This window comes from Pteronotus mesoamericanus, unplaced genomic scaffold (genome assembly GCF_021234165.1).
Source record: "Pteronotus mesoamericanus isolate MK-2021 breed Mesoamerican mustached bat unplaced genomic scaffold, CSHL_Meso_final scaffold_165, whole genome shotgun sequence".
Lineage (NCBI taxonomy): Eukaryota > Metazoa > Chordata > Mammalia > Chiroptera > Mormoopidae > Pteronotus > Pteronotus mesoamericanus.
Genome location: NW_026555307.1, coordinates 100,894 through 115,669, shown reverse-complemented (window position 1 = coordinate 115,669; position 14,776 = coordinate 100,894). Strand labels below are relative to the sequence as shown.

At 45.6% G+C, this 14,776-nt stretch overlaps 1 protein-coding gene across 1 annotated transcript in view; it reads right to left on the bottom strand.

Annotated features, from left to right (window-relative positions):
* Window positions 1-984: 984 nt before the first annotated feature.
* The window catches only part of USP10 (ubiquitin specific peptidase 10), a 59,603-nt gene continuing 45,811 nt past the window's right edge, over window positions 985-14,776 (bottom strand). Inside the window, exons 9-14 of the mRNA XM_054588912.1 lie at window positions 14,345-14,444; window positions 13,407-13,584; window positions 10,658-10,823; window positions 7,031-7,175; window positions 5,114-5,179; window positions 985-1,978 (exon numbers count right to left, since the gene is read on the bottom strand). Of these exons, the coding sequence (XP_054444887.1) occupies window positions 1,791-1,978; window positions 5,114-5,179; window positions 7,031-7,175; window positions 10,658-10,823; window positions 13,407-13,584; window positions 14,345-14,444 (843 nt within the window). The 3' untranslated portion in view covers window positions 985-1,790. The remainder of the gene's footprint in view (window positions 1,979-5,113; window positions 5,180-7,030; window positions 7,176-10,657; window positions 10,824-13,406; window positions 13,585-14,344; window positions 14,445-14,776) is intronic.

Here is a 14,776-nt window from a genome sequence, read left to right as displayed (position 1 = left end):
CAAGCGCCTTGTTGTTGAGAGGGCACTTGACAGACTCACAGGAGACACTTTAATAACTTAAAATAATAAAGAGCCACCTTATCCTGCTGAGTGAGAGTGATCAGCACCAGCTCTGGAGGCTGAGGGCATCCTCGGGACAGAGACGCCATTCCCAACAGAAGGGACCCGGCGCGCTCACAGTATGGCAACCCTGACCTCAGTGAAGTGCTTTGGAACAGGGTTTGATTCCATCTTCAGTTGGGTCACTGTTGGTGTGGGCTGCTTCCTCCAAAGTTCATTTGTGTTCCAAACGCCACGTCTTCCGTACGAACTGCAGATAATCCTAATGAGAAGCTAATTGTCATATGGCTGGTAAGTCAGGCAAGTGAATCACAGCAGGGTTATGACGGAAGGAGGCGGCTCCGCAGCCAGTGATAGGACTCATATTTAAAAGCAGCTCTGAACGCGGGGGCAGAGGGGCAGGGGCAGGCACGGGCTGTGACTGGGAACACCCAGTGGTTAAGAGGAGGAGTCCGGGAGGCAGACTCGGACCACGTACAAGTGCTTCTCTGGGGATCCAAGGACATTTCTATGACTTGTTTGCATGAGACACCAGTGACACAAGAGCCACCGGGGTGGCCTGACCCGAGCGTGCCAGTGTCTCTCCCCTCCACCTCTTTTGTCTAGGAAGGCTTCCTTCCCACAACCCGAGGTGGCGTGCGGTGCTGCTGAGATGCCCCAGTGCCACACGGTTAAAGGTGCTAGAGAGAGCGGGACAATGAAGGGAGACTCGACCTCCTCTTTTCTGCTGTTCAAAGGCTCAAATAAACCCATTTACCCAAATCACTACAGTTGTAACTTTGGAAATATTAATCAAGCCTACCATGAATCTTGGTTCAGCTTTCACAAACACGTCAGGCTGATGGAAGCGCCTGAATTCCAGTTCCTGGAAAAGGCGCTCTCAGGCAAAGAAACACCAAGGACAATGTTAAACCAACTTTGTGATTTTTATTGATGGGCGACAACTTTATATCCTAGGTATCACTAAACTGTGTACAATTAGAGACGCAGCATTATAGAAGAGCAGGCAGAAGTAAACAGAGCAGACTTAAGGAAAGGTCAATTTTCATTATTTTGCCCATATTTCATTATGTGTACACAGAAGCATGAACGCAATTTGAAATCTTTTAATGGCAATAAAGTTATAATCACCCATCTATGTGACTAACAACTCCAGATATTTGATCTGTAATGTGTACATAAGCCATTTCTCATCATACAATTATTAAAATGTATTTTTAGGAACCAGCAACTTATTTTTTGTGTTTATTTTTCTTTTGAAGAACTGTTTCTTCTCTGATAACTGGCTCATTTTTATCATTTATCAAAAACTAAAGGGTGGGGGAGGAAAGAGTAATGGATTAAAAAATTTATTTTTTTAAGGAAAGATAAAATTCATTTTCACAAATTTACAAGTGTTGCTGGTGCAGAATTTATTCTAAGCAATCAGACTGGGAATCAAATGCAAGTTCCCCTTCTTACTCAGGAATCAGCATTATTTCAGAAATATGGGTTTTTGTGTATTTTCTTAAATCAAGCAACAGTCTGTTTCAACCAAATGATTTTGATTTGGAGGTTAGAAGTCAACATAAACTATGTTGCACACAAACCACAAGGCATCTCCTTTTCATTTTAGCCCATATTCGCAAAAGGGAGAAAGAGTTTCTCTCTGAAGAGCCACTAGAGAGAGGAAGGAAGTCAGTGAGAGTGGGTGTCCTACAAGCGGGCGTGGGCGCACAGCGCACGGGCGGCTACAGCAGGTCCACTCGGCGGTAGTAGAGGAGGTAGGCTGTGCGGTCTGCAGCGGGCTTCACCACCTGGTACTGGTTAACCACCTTGACCGTCTGGTCGTCGATGCGCAGCCAGCCGTTCAGACCGATCTGGAAGACGTCTGTAGTGTAATGGCCACCCGTCGCGCTGCTGCCGTGATGGTAGACCACTGGAAGAGAGGGCCCGGCGGGGGCCCGGTGAGACAAGCAGTGCACACCAGCCGCTTCCGGGCACCCTTCTGACTACCTCCAAAATGCTGTCTTTTCTTGTGAAACACCGCACCAAAATAGGTGGGAGAGAGAAATGGAAGTACACAAAGCAATTTATGCAAACACAAAACTTTAAACCATTTACAATAAAAAATTACATGTATACATCGTAATAACATATTTTAAATGTTCAGTGTGTCATGAACAATAAAACAAATGCCTATTAAATAGGGGTGTTCCATCTGTCAGCCCTTTAGGCAAGGCTCGTCAGCCATCTGATGTTTAATACCTGAGAGAACACTGGAAACCAGAACATAAACGGACTCCGCAGACCGAACAGCGTACAATCTAATCAGCACCTGAAAATGCGCCCAGACCCCGACACGGGCGCGTAGCCTGGGTCTAGCCAAGGCCGCTTCAAGGCTGTTCTAAAGGGAGTATGTGAATGTTAGACAAAGATTTTATGACCGTGAAAGAATGAAAAGACCTAAACACACACTAGAGAATGATTAGTGAAGAATATTACAATAAAATGAATTTTCATCGAATTTATTGTTTGTGATTTAGGAACATGTTACATTACATGAAAATATGAGAACTCGAGGTTTCCTGTGAATTGCCCTCTACGAGGACTCACGGCACCCGCCCCAGGGGAGGCGCAGGGGCTGCCGGCGGGGCTGCCCGAGTGAGCGGCTGTGGAAGAGCCCGCGCCCCAGCCAGCCACACGAGACATACGGCTGGTCGCACAGGACAGCAAGACTGTAGGACAATCCAGTGGGAAACCAATACAAGGTCACAGCCTAACCACATGCAGGTCGCAGCAATCGAGGCTGCCGCAGAGGAAGGATGACCGTCCCTCCAAATCCAGTTTGGGGTGCTTGTCTTGGATTTTCACCTCCAAGAACTAACTGATCTGGGTAAGAGCTTTTTAAGTGACCAAGTCAGTAGGACTTAAAAGGACCTCTGGGTTTAACTCATTTGTATTTTCTATTAGACGCTTCCACTCTAAAAATTCAGAAGAGAAGAGCATGCTACACGTATTCAGGTTTCCTAAGCAGTTAACTAATATGGTAACTAACAAGGCCATGCATCACAGACAGATGGCAGGCCACCTGACAGGAACAAAATTGAGGAGAGTGTTTCTTTTAAAAAGCTCGTGAATTTTACTAACTCGTTCTTTGGTTCCACAGTCAGAACCATTTTACAAAGTACCTGTTTACTTACATGTTACAGAAAATTCTAACTAATTCAGTGACCTTATTTCTGAGGTTAGAAGATTCAAGACGAGGATTCAGGGGTGTAGGTGAGAGGACGCGGGTGGCTATGCTGGGCCACGGGGGGCGGGGGGCGCATGCACTCTCCCCAGGCCCCGTGACCCGGAGACAAGGAATTCCTAAACCTTGGCCTTGACCGTCAGCCTTCCCCTGTGGGGCCGCAACGGAGAGAGCTTGCAGACAGACGGCCAAGAAATGCTTCCTCACCCACTGGGACCTTGGTGCCAAACCCCAGCGAGCCGGACGGGACCCTGGAGACTCCTCTGGTTGCAGAGGTAGGTGCAGAGCCTGAGGCCTCAGGGCCTCTGTCGTAAGGCAGGGCAAGGGAAACATGGAGACACCCACGAGAGCAAGGTGCCCACTGCCACCTTGTCCTGGTCCCAGCAGGCTGGGCAGGGGCCATGATCGGCTGCCTTGGGGGAGAAGGGAAAGTCAAAAGGAAAAGGGCCTGGTGGGGAGAAAGAGCCACCTGGGCCAATCACCTGCTGCCATGGCACAGGACCTCACCACCGACCCAGGACCAACCCAACGTCCTACCACCCTGGGGGCGGGCAGAAGGCATAGGAGTTTAAAGCCCTGCTCAGCAGGTCACAATGGTGAGTGAGCCTTTCGGGTAACAGTTTCAGCTTATTCTTTTATAAAATGGGGACACCACCACTTACCTTTCAGGACAGCTGTAATGAATAAAAGAGTTACATAAAAGGTGTCTAACAGAAAGGTTAATATACGTGGGGGAGTCAAGTAGTGTCATTTTAAATTACAACCAGGATCACCAAACACAACACAAAGGGAATAGAGAAGCTAGAAAACTCTAATAAAAACAGCCAGAAAAACACACAATTGTTGCAAACAACTATCAAAGGAGATGTAAAGCCTCCAAGGCATAAGAGACTCAAGCTACATAAAAGAGAAAGTCTAGAAGAAAGGCCTAGAAGACAAGCTGGCACCACAGGGAGCTCCAGGCCAGGAGACAAGGGGATTTAGGGCCTGTGGTTCTGGGACAGGGCTGTGCCAGTGTCCCTCCACCCCTCAGAGGGGGTTCCTGTGACTGCCTGAGGGGCGTGCGAGCTCCAGCCACCTTCCCACGCACACCTGCTGGCAGTGCCATACGGGAGATGACATGATGGAGCGCCAGCATGGGACTCCTAGCCTACCTGGGTGGCTCCATGTCACGGCCACCCCTGGCACCATGTACTGCAGGTACCAAAGCTGCAGCAGGAAAAGATCAGGCCCTCACGTTGCCAGCCTGGCAACCTAAACCTGCTTCTCTGTCTCAGAGACAGAGATGGTTGTGTCAAACACAGTCTTATGCTGGGCTCATCTTACAGCTGAGAGGATATTCTGTCAAATTCCAAGCACCAAATTTCAGCTAAAACACACATTTTCAAATGATTTCCTGACTTGAAAAGTCCACAGTGATACCAATAGTGAAATCTATTGTCTATGTTAATAATACACTGCGTACCGCACAGAAATCTCTAAGACATACACCAGGGTCGAATGACCAAAATACAATGTAACTGCAATGCTTTATGGGTTCGTGCAATTATATAGTTTTTTGTAGATTGACCTGCACGGTTTCCATCAATGAGATCGCTTCATTCGATGTGGACAAGACAGTGTGTTGACATCTAAAGTCCATAACAGATGGAGCATGAAAAACGAGAAAACTCGTGAACGGTCCTTAACAGATGGCGCGAGAAACATGAGAAAACCCGTGAGCGGTACGCAGTGTGTTAAGTGGTATTATGGCAAAATTGTGCCTGGGTAGAACTTTTTTATTATTGCTTTAGTAGGGAAACAGTATACAAATTTACTTACCTGCAAATAGTCTATAGGTTCTGTGACATTTGAAATTCTTATTTTTAACTCCTGGAGAAAGCAGTTCTGAAAAACAAAATATCAACAGCTCCAATCTATAAAAGCACTAACAGAAAGGCTCAGAATCACAGAGGCAAAGGGGTAACAACAGTCTCCATTCAGGGAAATCACCTGGTGGATCAAGGAACAGAGCAATACTCCATCCCTTTATCTGCATAAAAAATGACCCACGAGGGAATTAGCTGTGTAACGTAGTAACAGACATAACTAGCAACCAATCCATTAAAGAAACATGAGCAATACACTGAGAACCTATTAAGCTCATGCTAGAAATCCTTTAAAAGCAGATGTTCCAAAAAAGAACGAGGGGAAAAAGTCGCCCACCTAAAGGCAAAAACAAAACAAAAAGCAACACAGTCCTGGAAAACCTATAAATGAAAATGTTTTACACACGAGTCAGACCACAAAACTTCTCTTACGCAGCAGAGAAATGACTTCTCCACAGAGGCACTGTCTACCAGCTGGTCCTGAACGCACACAGCTCCCCTTGGCAGAGGCCGCTCAGATGCCAGGACAGTTCATCTGCAGATCTCTGGCTCCTCCCCTACTCCCCACCCTTGTCATTTCTCTTCCTAGAAAGCATTCGAGGTAGCAGCTGATATAAAAATAGATATAATGAAGAGAGTGAAACGAAGTTGTGACACAGACACAAAGTGCATGTAACAGGAAGAGCTATGCAAACAAAATCAGTGTAGAACCACACGAGTCAGTCCACCTAGATGGTTCATTTGGGGATGAGGGAAGAAGCAAGAGTGGGTCAAAGGATGCCAGTCCGACTGTTTGCAAGCTGTTTTCTGGAAGCCATGCAAATGGGGCAGATGACCCAACACATGATTCTCAGCTGGAGTTTCTTTCCTGTTCTGGTCCTGAGACGGGATCAGAAAAACATGCTGCCCGGGAAGGAAGCGGCTCGGTGCGTGAGAGGGAAGGACCGCACGCCGGCACAGGAGCCCCACCCATCAACTGAAGGTGGTAACTCCTGAGGACAGGGCTGAAGAGCCAGAGTCGGAATCCTGCGCAGAAGGAAGTGGAACATCCCTGCGGTGGAGGAGAAGCTGTGAGCATAAGGCAGCCCGCGCCAGTTCTGAGTCACCTGGCCCAAAAGGCAAGGGGTATGGGCACCGTGCCGAGGGGAGGAAGGAAGAGGAAGACGACAGGGACACAGGTGCTCTACAAGACCCAGAGATGCTGTCCCATGTCCTGTTTCCTGTTTCTAGACACGCTGGTATTTTGAAAACTACCTAACTTGTTTCAAGCTTCAGTAACACACATTTTTTCACAATTTGGCAGCTTTCAAGGGAAGCTTCCTTCAAGCTGTACTTTTAGCCAGACGTGTACTTGGTGCTCTGCCAGCGTGTGCCGATGCTGCTGAGCCCAGTCTACCTGATGGAGGCCTGTGGCTGGCAGGTGCCACAAATCTAACACGTATGTTACTGCAACCAGGGCAGGCGAACCCCCAGTGGCCTACGGGACACATTCTCAACTCACTAAAAGTCCATTTAACCAGACTGGTCCACACAGCTGTTAATACGTAGTGTAAGAAAAATTATGTTGTGCCATTAATCTATAAATGAAATCTATACATTGTCTATAGAAAAATTACACTCATTTTAATGGAGAAAACCAATCTTTTCTAATCTAGGAAAATTTTATGGTTTATTTATGTTTGCCCTTATTTTTAAAAAGCCATCATAATGAGAATTTTAATATAAAAGGTCTATTAAAGGTCAAGAAATTTACAACAAAGAAATCATGAAAAAATTCATCCTGACATTCTACAGAGATGCTAATGTGTCAAGCTCATTGGTTTCCAGGTGTATTGTCACCCTAAAGACTTTTGTCTCACGTACTTATTACCTTTACTAATTTCCAAGTCCACAGGATACTCAATATTCTTGATAAGCTTCTGACATCCACCAGTCTTCTCGTAAACAAATCGTTTCAGGTGCAGCACGAGGACAGGAGGGAGTTTTTCCAGAGTCACTCTTCGACTGATCTCCACCTGGGACAGAAGCACACAGGACACACTGGCGCCTCCCTCCGGGCAGCAGAGCCACCTCCTCACAGGAGGCGGCAGAGCCCCTCACCTGCGCCGGGCTCGGGAGACCTTTGGGAGGCCTTAGGAAGCGACTGACGTTCTCCTCCGAAAATGGCCTATAGTCCTGTAGACACAACTGCAGAGGGTCCCTCAGGTCCCTGAGCCCGTCTCTGAATGCATGTTAAGAACCTTTGCTCTGTGGCACTGATGACAAATTGGCATAACTGTAAAAGAGCTTAGTAGTGCCTGTGTTATGCCTTTATTAGCTTGTTTTTTAATACCTGTTACAGTATTGATAAAACTGAGGACAACGTGTTTCTTGAATTAGGTGCTTTAAATAGCCCTAAAACTACTTATTCTAACCATTAATTTGATATGCCCTTTCCTAAGTCTAATAAATGCTTTTTATTAAAATACAACTTCACAAACAATACTTAATTCCCGTAATGTTCTCTGAACTTACAGACTCCTTGATGCTTCCTGTATCTACATGGAGAATAGTTTGGGTAGAAATACTTGATAAGGTAACAATCTAAATACAGCAGGAAAGAGAAAAAGCTGGGAAAGCTTTCGGAGGACCTTGTGTGTCCATGGCTGAAGGTCAGCGTAAGGGCCAGATGACGGCAAGCAACCTCAGCGGTCATCACTTCCTGGGTTCATCAAGTTTATAGGCCAGGCCTGCCTGACCCCCTCGATTAAGATCCCCGGTGTGAAAACCCCCCATACCTCTCCGTATGCCCATCGTGTGTTTGTATTCTAGGGTCTCTGTATCTAACAAGAATCTGCAAGTGAAGGAAAAGCGTGACTACAGCTCAACAGTTACAACCGGGGCGATGACTCTGGCTTCCTCACCTGTGAATGGAAAGAACTGGGCTAATGTATCTCTGGGGTGCTTCCCAGTGTAGTGACCTATGATTCTGACCTTAAACTTCAAGCAGTTCTCTAGGTGGCTAATCTGAAATTCTTACATGTGTTTTGGGTTTCCAAACAAATCGAGGCACACTTTCTTATCACTCAACAAAAGCAGACCTTTTCTATATAGCAAGTATTCTGCATAATCATATTTTCCCATAGACCATCATCTCGTGTTCCCACAGGAGAAAAAGACATTTGTCCTAAAAATGTAATAAAATCAATTTAGGTGATTTTTAAAATAAATTTTTAAAAAACCACACACACACACACTCCAGAAAATGCATCACTTGCTCTTTACAGATATCCCAACCTGTCCCCAATGCTGCTTCCTCACACATCTGCTTTGCTGAGAGCTCTCATTCTTATCTGATAACCACACATCACCACGGTCACGGAGCTAGAACAGTTAGCATCATTCTTTTTCATGTCCAAGGCTCCACCAAAAGGCCACTTCTTTCTTGACTACCTCCTCTAAACCTGCTGTCTAGAATAAATCCTCTTAACGCTCTCTGTCAACAGGCCAACAACTACCTCTATTTCGACTCTCATCTCCCACTCCACTCCCTCCCCAAACTCCCAGTTTAAGGGCAGCAGAAGCAAGAGAGAGGGTAGCAGATGCTTCATGAAGGGCTTTCTCGGGGGCCCAGGGAAAGCCGCGGCGGCAGGACGAGTAGGCACACCCGCACAGCTGGCTCAGAGACGAGAGCGGGGAGAGGCACGGCGGCCAGGACAGCGAGTCTGCCGCTGGAGTCACGGCTGCCACCGAACAAGCCAAGTGCGCAGTTCCCACAGCCACGTTCACAACCCTGCCACATAAACCAGCCTCCCTGAAAGAGGTATCCACTGTCTGTCTCTTCCTTTAAGTTCCACATCAGAGTCTTCTTAGCTTACTCACGAAGCCCGCTGCCAAATTTCTGTCACTGCACCCACCACTTTTATATTCTAAACAAAACCACCCATGAGAAGCAATCAAAAGAGATGGTGGAAGATTGGGCATAATTTCTGCAAATCCCCCAACAGGCTGACCTGACCAATCCAAAGCGGGAGACCCCCAGATGAACTGAAGACCCCAGAGGAATACCTACTACTGTCCTTCACTCCGGGCACCAGTTGCAAGGCAAGGGTACGCCCACCTCAGCCATGCAAGGAGCTGACAGGTTTTCAACACTGGGACGTTTCTTCACCTTGCAGCCACTACGAACTACAAGGGGGGACCCCCAAAATACCAGAATTTATTTATTAAAAATTGTGCATTTATCCCTATATGTTTAAACTTCAGTCACCTTCAAAGTACTCTCCATTTGATGCAATACACTTATCAAGGCTTTTTCTACCAGACAAAACAGTTGTTGAACTTGTCAATTCTGATGCCTCTTAGTGTCTCTGTCATTTTTTTGTTTCACCTCTTCCACACTGGCAAAACGTTGAGGACTTTTTTCATCCCGTTAAACAAAAAAATTAAGTTGCTCAGGGCAAGACTGGGTGCATACAGAGGGTGGGGCACGGGGGATGTGCTGCTTTTGGCCAAAAACTGCTGAACACTCAGTGTGGCGTGGGCAGGCATGCTCGTCAATCACCCACGTATTATGAAACAGCAAATGCGTTCAAAGAGTCTTCAAAAAAAATTCACTGAAGCCAAAAGCAGCCTCTCACATCAATGCCAACTGCTACACTGATACAGATGGGATCCCAGAATGCTCACCTGGCGGGAGAAGCCTGTCCTACAAGGGGCCCGCCCTCTAGAAGATAATTCCAGGTTTTTCTGGGTCCCCCTTGTATTACTTAAATCAAGCTTCACAGGAATACTGTGAACTATTCAAAAAAGCACTGCCCCAGCACTCACCCCCACAACACGTGTTTATGAATTCACTGCCACAATTTAGGACATATAATGGAGAAAACATTCTCAACTGCAGTCGGAAACAGGCAGAAACTGGCACACCTGGACAGCTAGGAACTAATAAGCTCTCGAAGAGCAGAATCTTATCCCTCTCTCCTGACTAAGCCGACAAGTACACCACACTAAGCTATAATCTGCTTCTTGACTCTTGAAGAGGGACTTTACTCTTTTTCAGAGCAAATAAAAGAGCAACAAGCACCAGAACAATTACTTCCAATATTTCCTTGAAGATCTACAATCAAATGCAAAAACAGATGTGTTCTGAATCTCTCGTATGTCATAACTAATCTCATGTAATTGTGATCTATGATATCTGGAATGTAAATACGCTACACAGACTCCTATATGGGTAGTACTCAATTTGTGATATCATGATTAGATTAGATTGCCATAAAATTAAATGTAGCCTGGGATAAATAATCTGCAAGACAATTCAGAGCTAAAGGAGACTGTTAGGGTCATCTATTTCAACTATTTCATCAAAAAATGTGGAAACTTTCAGTCCCAAAAATTTCAGCAACTGATTTAAGAGGCAGAACTCAAATCCTCTTGTTTTCATTCCTAATTCTGTGTTCTTTCTACCACACTAAAGTGCCTCAGTAGAAAGGTTCGAGATCAACCATGAATATACCTCTTGTTTGGTTTTTGTGGTATAACCTTGGACAGATTCTCTTGCCACCAAGCTTTCCAATGCATCCTGAACTGTACGTATCTTGTCAGACTGGATATCCAACTGCAACGTGAAAAATGGCTGCAAAGTGGCAGATTCTTTTGAACTCTGCTGGTAAACCACAGACCTAAGAATTGAAAACAAAAACAAAAAATTTAAGAGACCACTCCTTCCCACTTTCTCTTAAGATTATCCAAAAGGAGAAGAGGAATAAACACTGAAAATAAGATTATCCAATATCACTTTCAGAAGACCAAGGAAAATAGAAAAGCCAAAAATATACTGAATTTAAAAATAATTTTGCTGAATGCCACCTCCTAAGTATTTCTAGCAACTAAGTAAAGCAGTTGATAATGTCCGCAGTCCAAGTGCTCTGAAGAAAACATATTTCACCTTCAAATTCCTTCACCTCCACTCCACATTTAATGGACCAGTTAATAATGACTATCTTGCCATGGCCTCAAAATGCTGACACTTTTCATTTTCTCAAGGTATCGTAGCTGCTCTAATAAAACAGAGGAAACCTCAAAGTAAACAGAATATTTTTAATGGCATTTTCCCCTATAAAAATGACTTACAAAGAAGAGGAGCAGGGTGCGTATAATAAAAAACAAGTTAACATTCCAGGAAACAGGGCTACCTCCCTCAAGAAGGCGGCTGCCAATTCAACTTTGTTTTCTTAGCTGGTTTTTCATTTCATTTTTCTTTTTCTAAGTTTTTCTGAGTAGGAATTGTGTGTTCGGCCCATCTCTCACTTAGCCTCAACAAGGAAACATTCCAAGAGTTCAACATTTCTGCAGCCTGAGTGACCTAGTTTATAAATGGAATAGAATGGGTGTGGCTAGATATTCAGACTTTTTAGAGCAGATGTATGAAGGGCAAGCTAACAGCTTTCCTGCTGAAGGTTTAACTTGCATGCGCTGTGGCCCCAGCACCACCTGAGGAAGGGTCCCCACACCCCTTCCAAGTGTGAAGACCTGAGAGTGACAGCCACTCCCTTGGTTCCGAAGGGGAGCAGCGGGAAGAGCACTAATGAAGGCCGGGGAAGCAAGCAAGGAGTGGTCCTCCTGGCTCAGGGGCCTGATTTAACAAGTGTCGCAGGGGAAAAAGGTGGAGAAAGGTTCTGTTTTCTTCTGGGGAAACTGAAAAGCCACCAGCAGAGGGGGACTTTTAGAAGAAGGCCTTTTAATTGGTCTGAATAAAAAAATCATACTTAACGATAGCTGCTGTACAAAGAAAAGGAATTCCTGAATTGTAAGAAGCAACTCTTTATCTTTCCTTTACCATTTTTCAGACAGACATATGGACAACCAGTTTCAACAAAGAGAGCCCACAGAGGCTGAGGCCACCAGGGACCATGGCAGAGCCACTCGGGCCAAGTTAGAAAGGTCCCAAAGCGGATTCTGCCTTTCCCACTGGTCATTCTCGGACAAATCTCGGACCATCGGTGGCATTGTAATTCTGACGCTACACCTGGGCAAAAACATGGTGCTCTCATTGCACCCACTCGCTCTGTTCCCTCATCACCCCTCTCCCGACCCTGAGTGCCCAAGACCGCGACCATCGGGCTGCTGGTCTAAGGGGAGCGCGGAGCACAGTCGGCCGCCCCTCGCTGCTTCCTTCTCCCAGCACGGCCCACCCAAGGAGCCGTACCTGGCAAAAACAAGCTACAGCAACAGCGATCAAGGCTGGGCATTCGCAGAGCACAGCTGACCACGTGCTGACACAGAGATTCCAGAATAGAAGGGGGTCCCTGGGAGTAACTCACAACAAAGAGCACAAAAATGACTTGTTCAAGGTCACATGGTGACACAACTGGCTTCTAAATCCAGTCCCTACAGCATCACTGACTAGTGAGGGAGTCAGTGCAGGTTTCCTGAGGTTTTCATTAGCCTGTTGAAAGGTACTCAGTCTAAACTGTTTCAGAGCAGGAGGGACTGAACTAACCCTTGATGCCTTGACAGGGTGTTCACTCTTGTGGATTCCCAGCACCTGGGACAACGAAAGGCTGAGAGTCTCACTAAACCACCACCCTGGTAGGTTCTGCTGAGAGGCCTTCAGAGAGGAACTGGGCCGCACTGCGGTCCTTCCGCACTGGGGGAGTAAGCCTCCCCGGAGAGGGCACGAGTCTTAGTGAATTCCGCACCCCAGCAGCACCCAAAGGCTCTAGTGTACAGAAACCTCGGTGAACGCACAAAAAGCAGCTGGTTCAAGGGAACTGGGGCAGAGGAGGAGCCAGGTACTCCAGCCTCGGTCACACGACCTCCTTTGTGTGAAAGCTCTCTCTCCCATGTTCACTTAACTTTCTAACTAGCTTGGTCCCAGTGCCTAAAATCCCCCCAATCAGCTACATGAATTTCTCCTTGTAACAAAACATGTATTTCGATTAACTTGCCTTTCCCTTCCTACCTCACTGTGAACAGCAGAACTAAGGGATGTCAATGTTGACGGAGGGGAGTGCACTAGGCGCTCACGGTGGCAGCCAGGCCCCTGGGGGACAGCGCCCCCTGCGGAAGGGCCGTGGCGGGTGATGTGAAGGCGCTGGGGGACTGGCAAGAGGAGGACTAGAAGTTCAAGAAAAGAGAGGGCACGGAGGTGTAACGGTAAACCATTAGTCAGAATTTCTTAGAAGTCTTGTATCTTCCCCCTTTAGCAAAATGTCAAAACCCTGAAAAAGGCAAATACTAAATTATTCCAGAAAAGTAAAAACCTGATGTGTCCACCAAAAATGCCGGTGATTGGGGTCTGAACAAAGTCCGCCTGGCGAGTGACTGAAGTCTTATTTCTGGGACCCACTTGCTCCCATTCGTCCTCACTTCCTTCGCCTGGTTCTTCCTGCTCCTCCTCGTTCATTGAGTGGCTTTTGGGTCCATTGGAAATAGTAAGTTCTGAAAAGCAGACAGTCTGCTTAGGTTACTATTTACAACAAGAACAGTAAAAAAATCAAAGTAAAAAAGTCCTACATGCATAACCTACACAGACTGGTCATTTATAGTTTTAAAACAAAATCAAGGTGTGTTCTACGTCAAGGACACACACGTGTGTGCCTGCTGAACCCCTGCTCGCATGGACAGCTCTACAAAGCACCCTTGGGGTACGGGAGAAACCTGAAAATGACCACTGGAAACAGGAAAGTAGATATTACTGTGGAGTTACAGTTACTTTTTTTAATTTGATGAGGACACCAGTCATGAAGAAGAATTCTCTCATCCTCCAGAGATGTACGTGTTAGCACTCAGAGGTCAATTAAACTAATCTGCAGCTTAGTTTTGAATCACTCAGGAAAGACACGTACATATACTTCGTGCATATGTAGAGAGAATGACAACATGGTAACAATCTCAGAATCCAGCAGTTGTACGGGTATTCGCCAAACTATTTTTTCAGTTTGGTCATTTTCTTAATTAAAAATCAAAGGAAAAAGCAGAGGTTTTGGATAAATTCAGATTTATCCAACTATAACATTCTTGGTGGTGTATAATGGGCAATGTAAAAATAACTAGTTATCCTAATGAGTAAGTGATTTTGAAGGGCAAATGACTGGGGGGTGGAGGGAGAAGCAACTTAATATACAAGTACATAGCATTTAAAAATAATTCTTAAGAAAATGTTCTCACACATTTTTGTAGCAAATACAGCATAACCTACTTTCATTATTTGGTGATAGAAGTTTCTTTAGGTTCAGCATTTCCTCATGAAGTCCATTTAAAATAAAGCCTAAGTATTCCTCAGCATCTTCTTGTCGACCCTGAAAAGGTCCAACGCAACCACATTAAGCAATTACTATCTAAGACCTGAAAGGAATATAACACCTGCATATTCAAACTATGCAAGCTCTTGAATTGTCAACACACTGTCATATAAAGTGCTTCCCCCCCAAAAGAGGCTGAGTTTCCCTTTGGCCAGCTGAGGCTGGGGAGGGAGAGGATGGAGGGAAGAGGGCAGATTAAACACTTGTATTTGAGTGACAGAATTAGTAAGGGCCTTTATTATGCTTTTCTGTATCTCTGAAATTTTCTACAATAAATATGTATTATTTTTATAAGAAAAAAGTTATTGCAAAGTTGTTTTTTGTCAAGT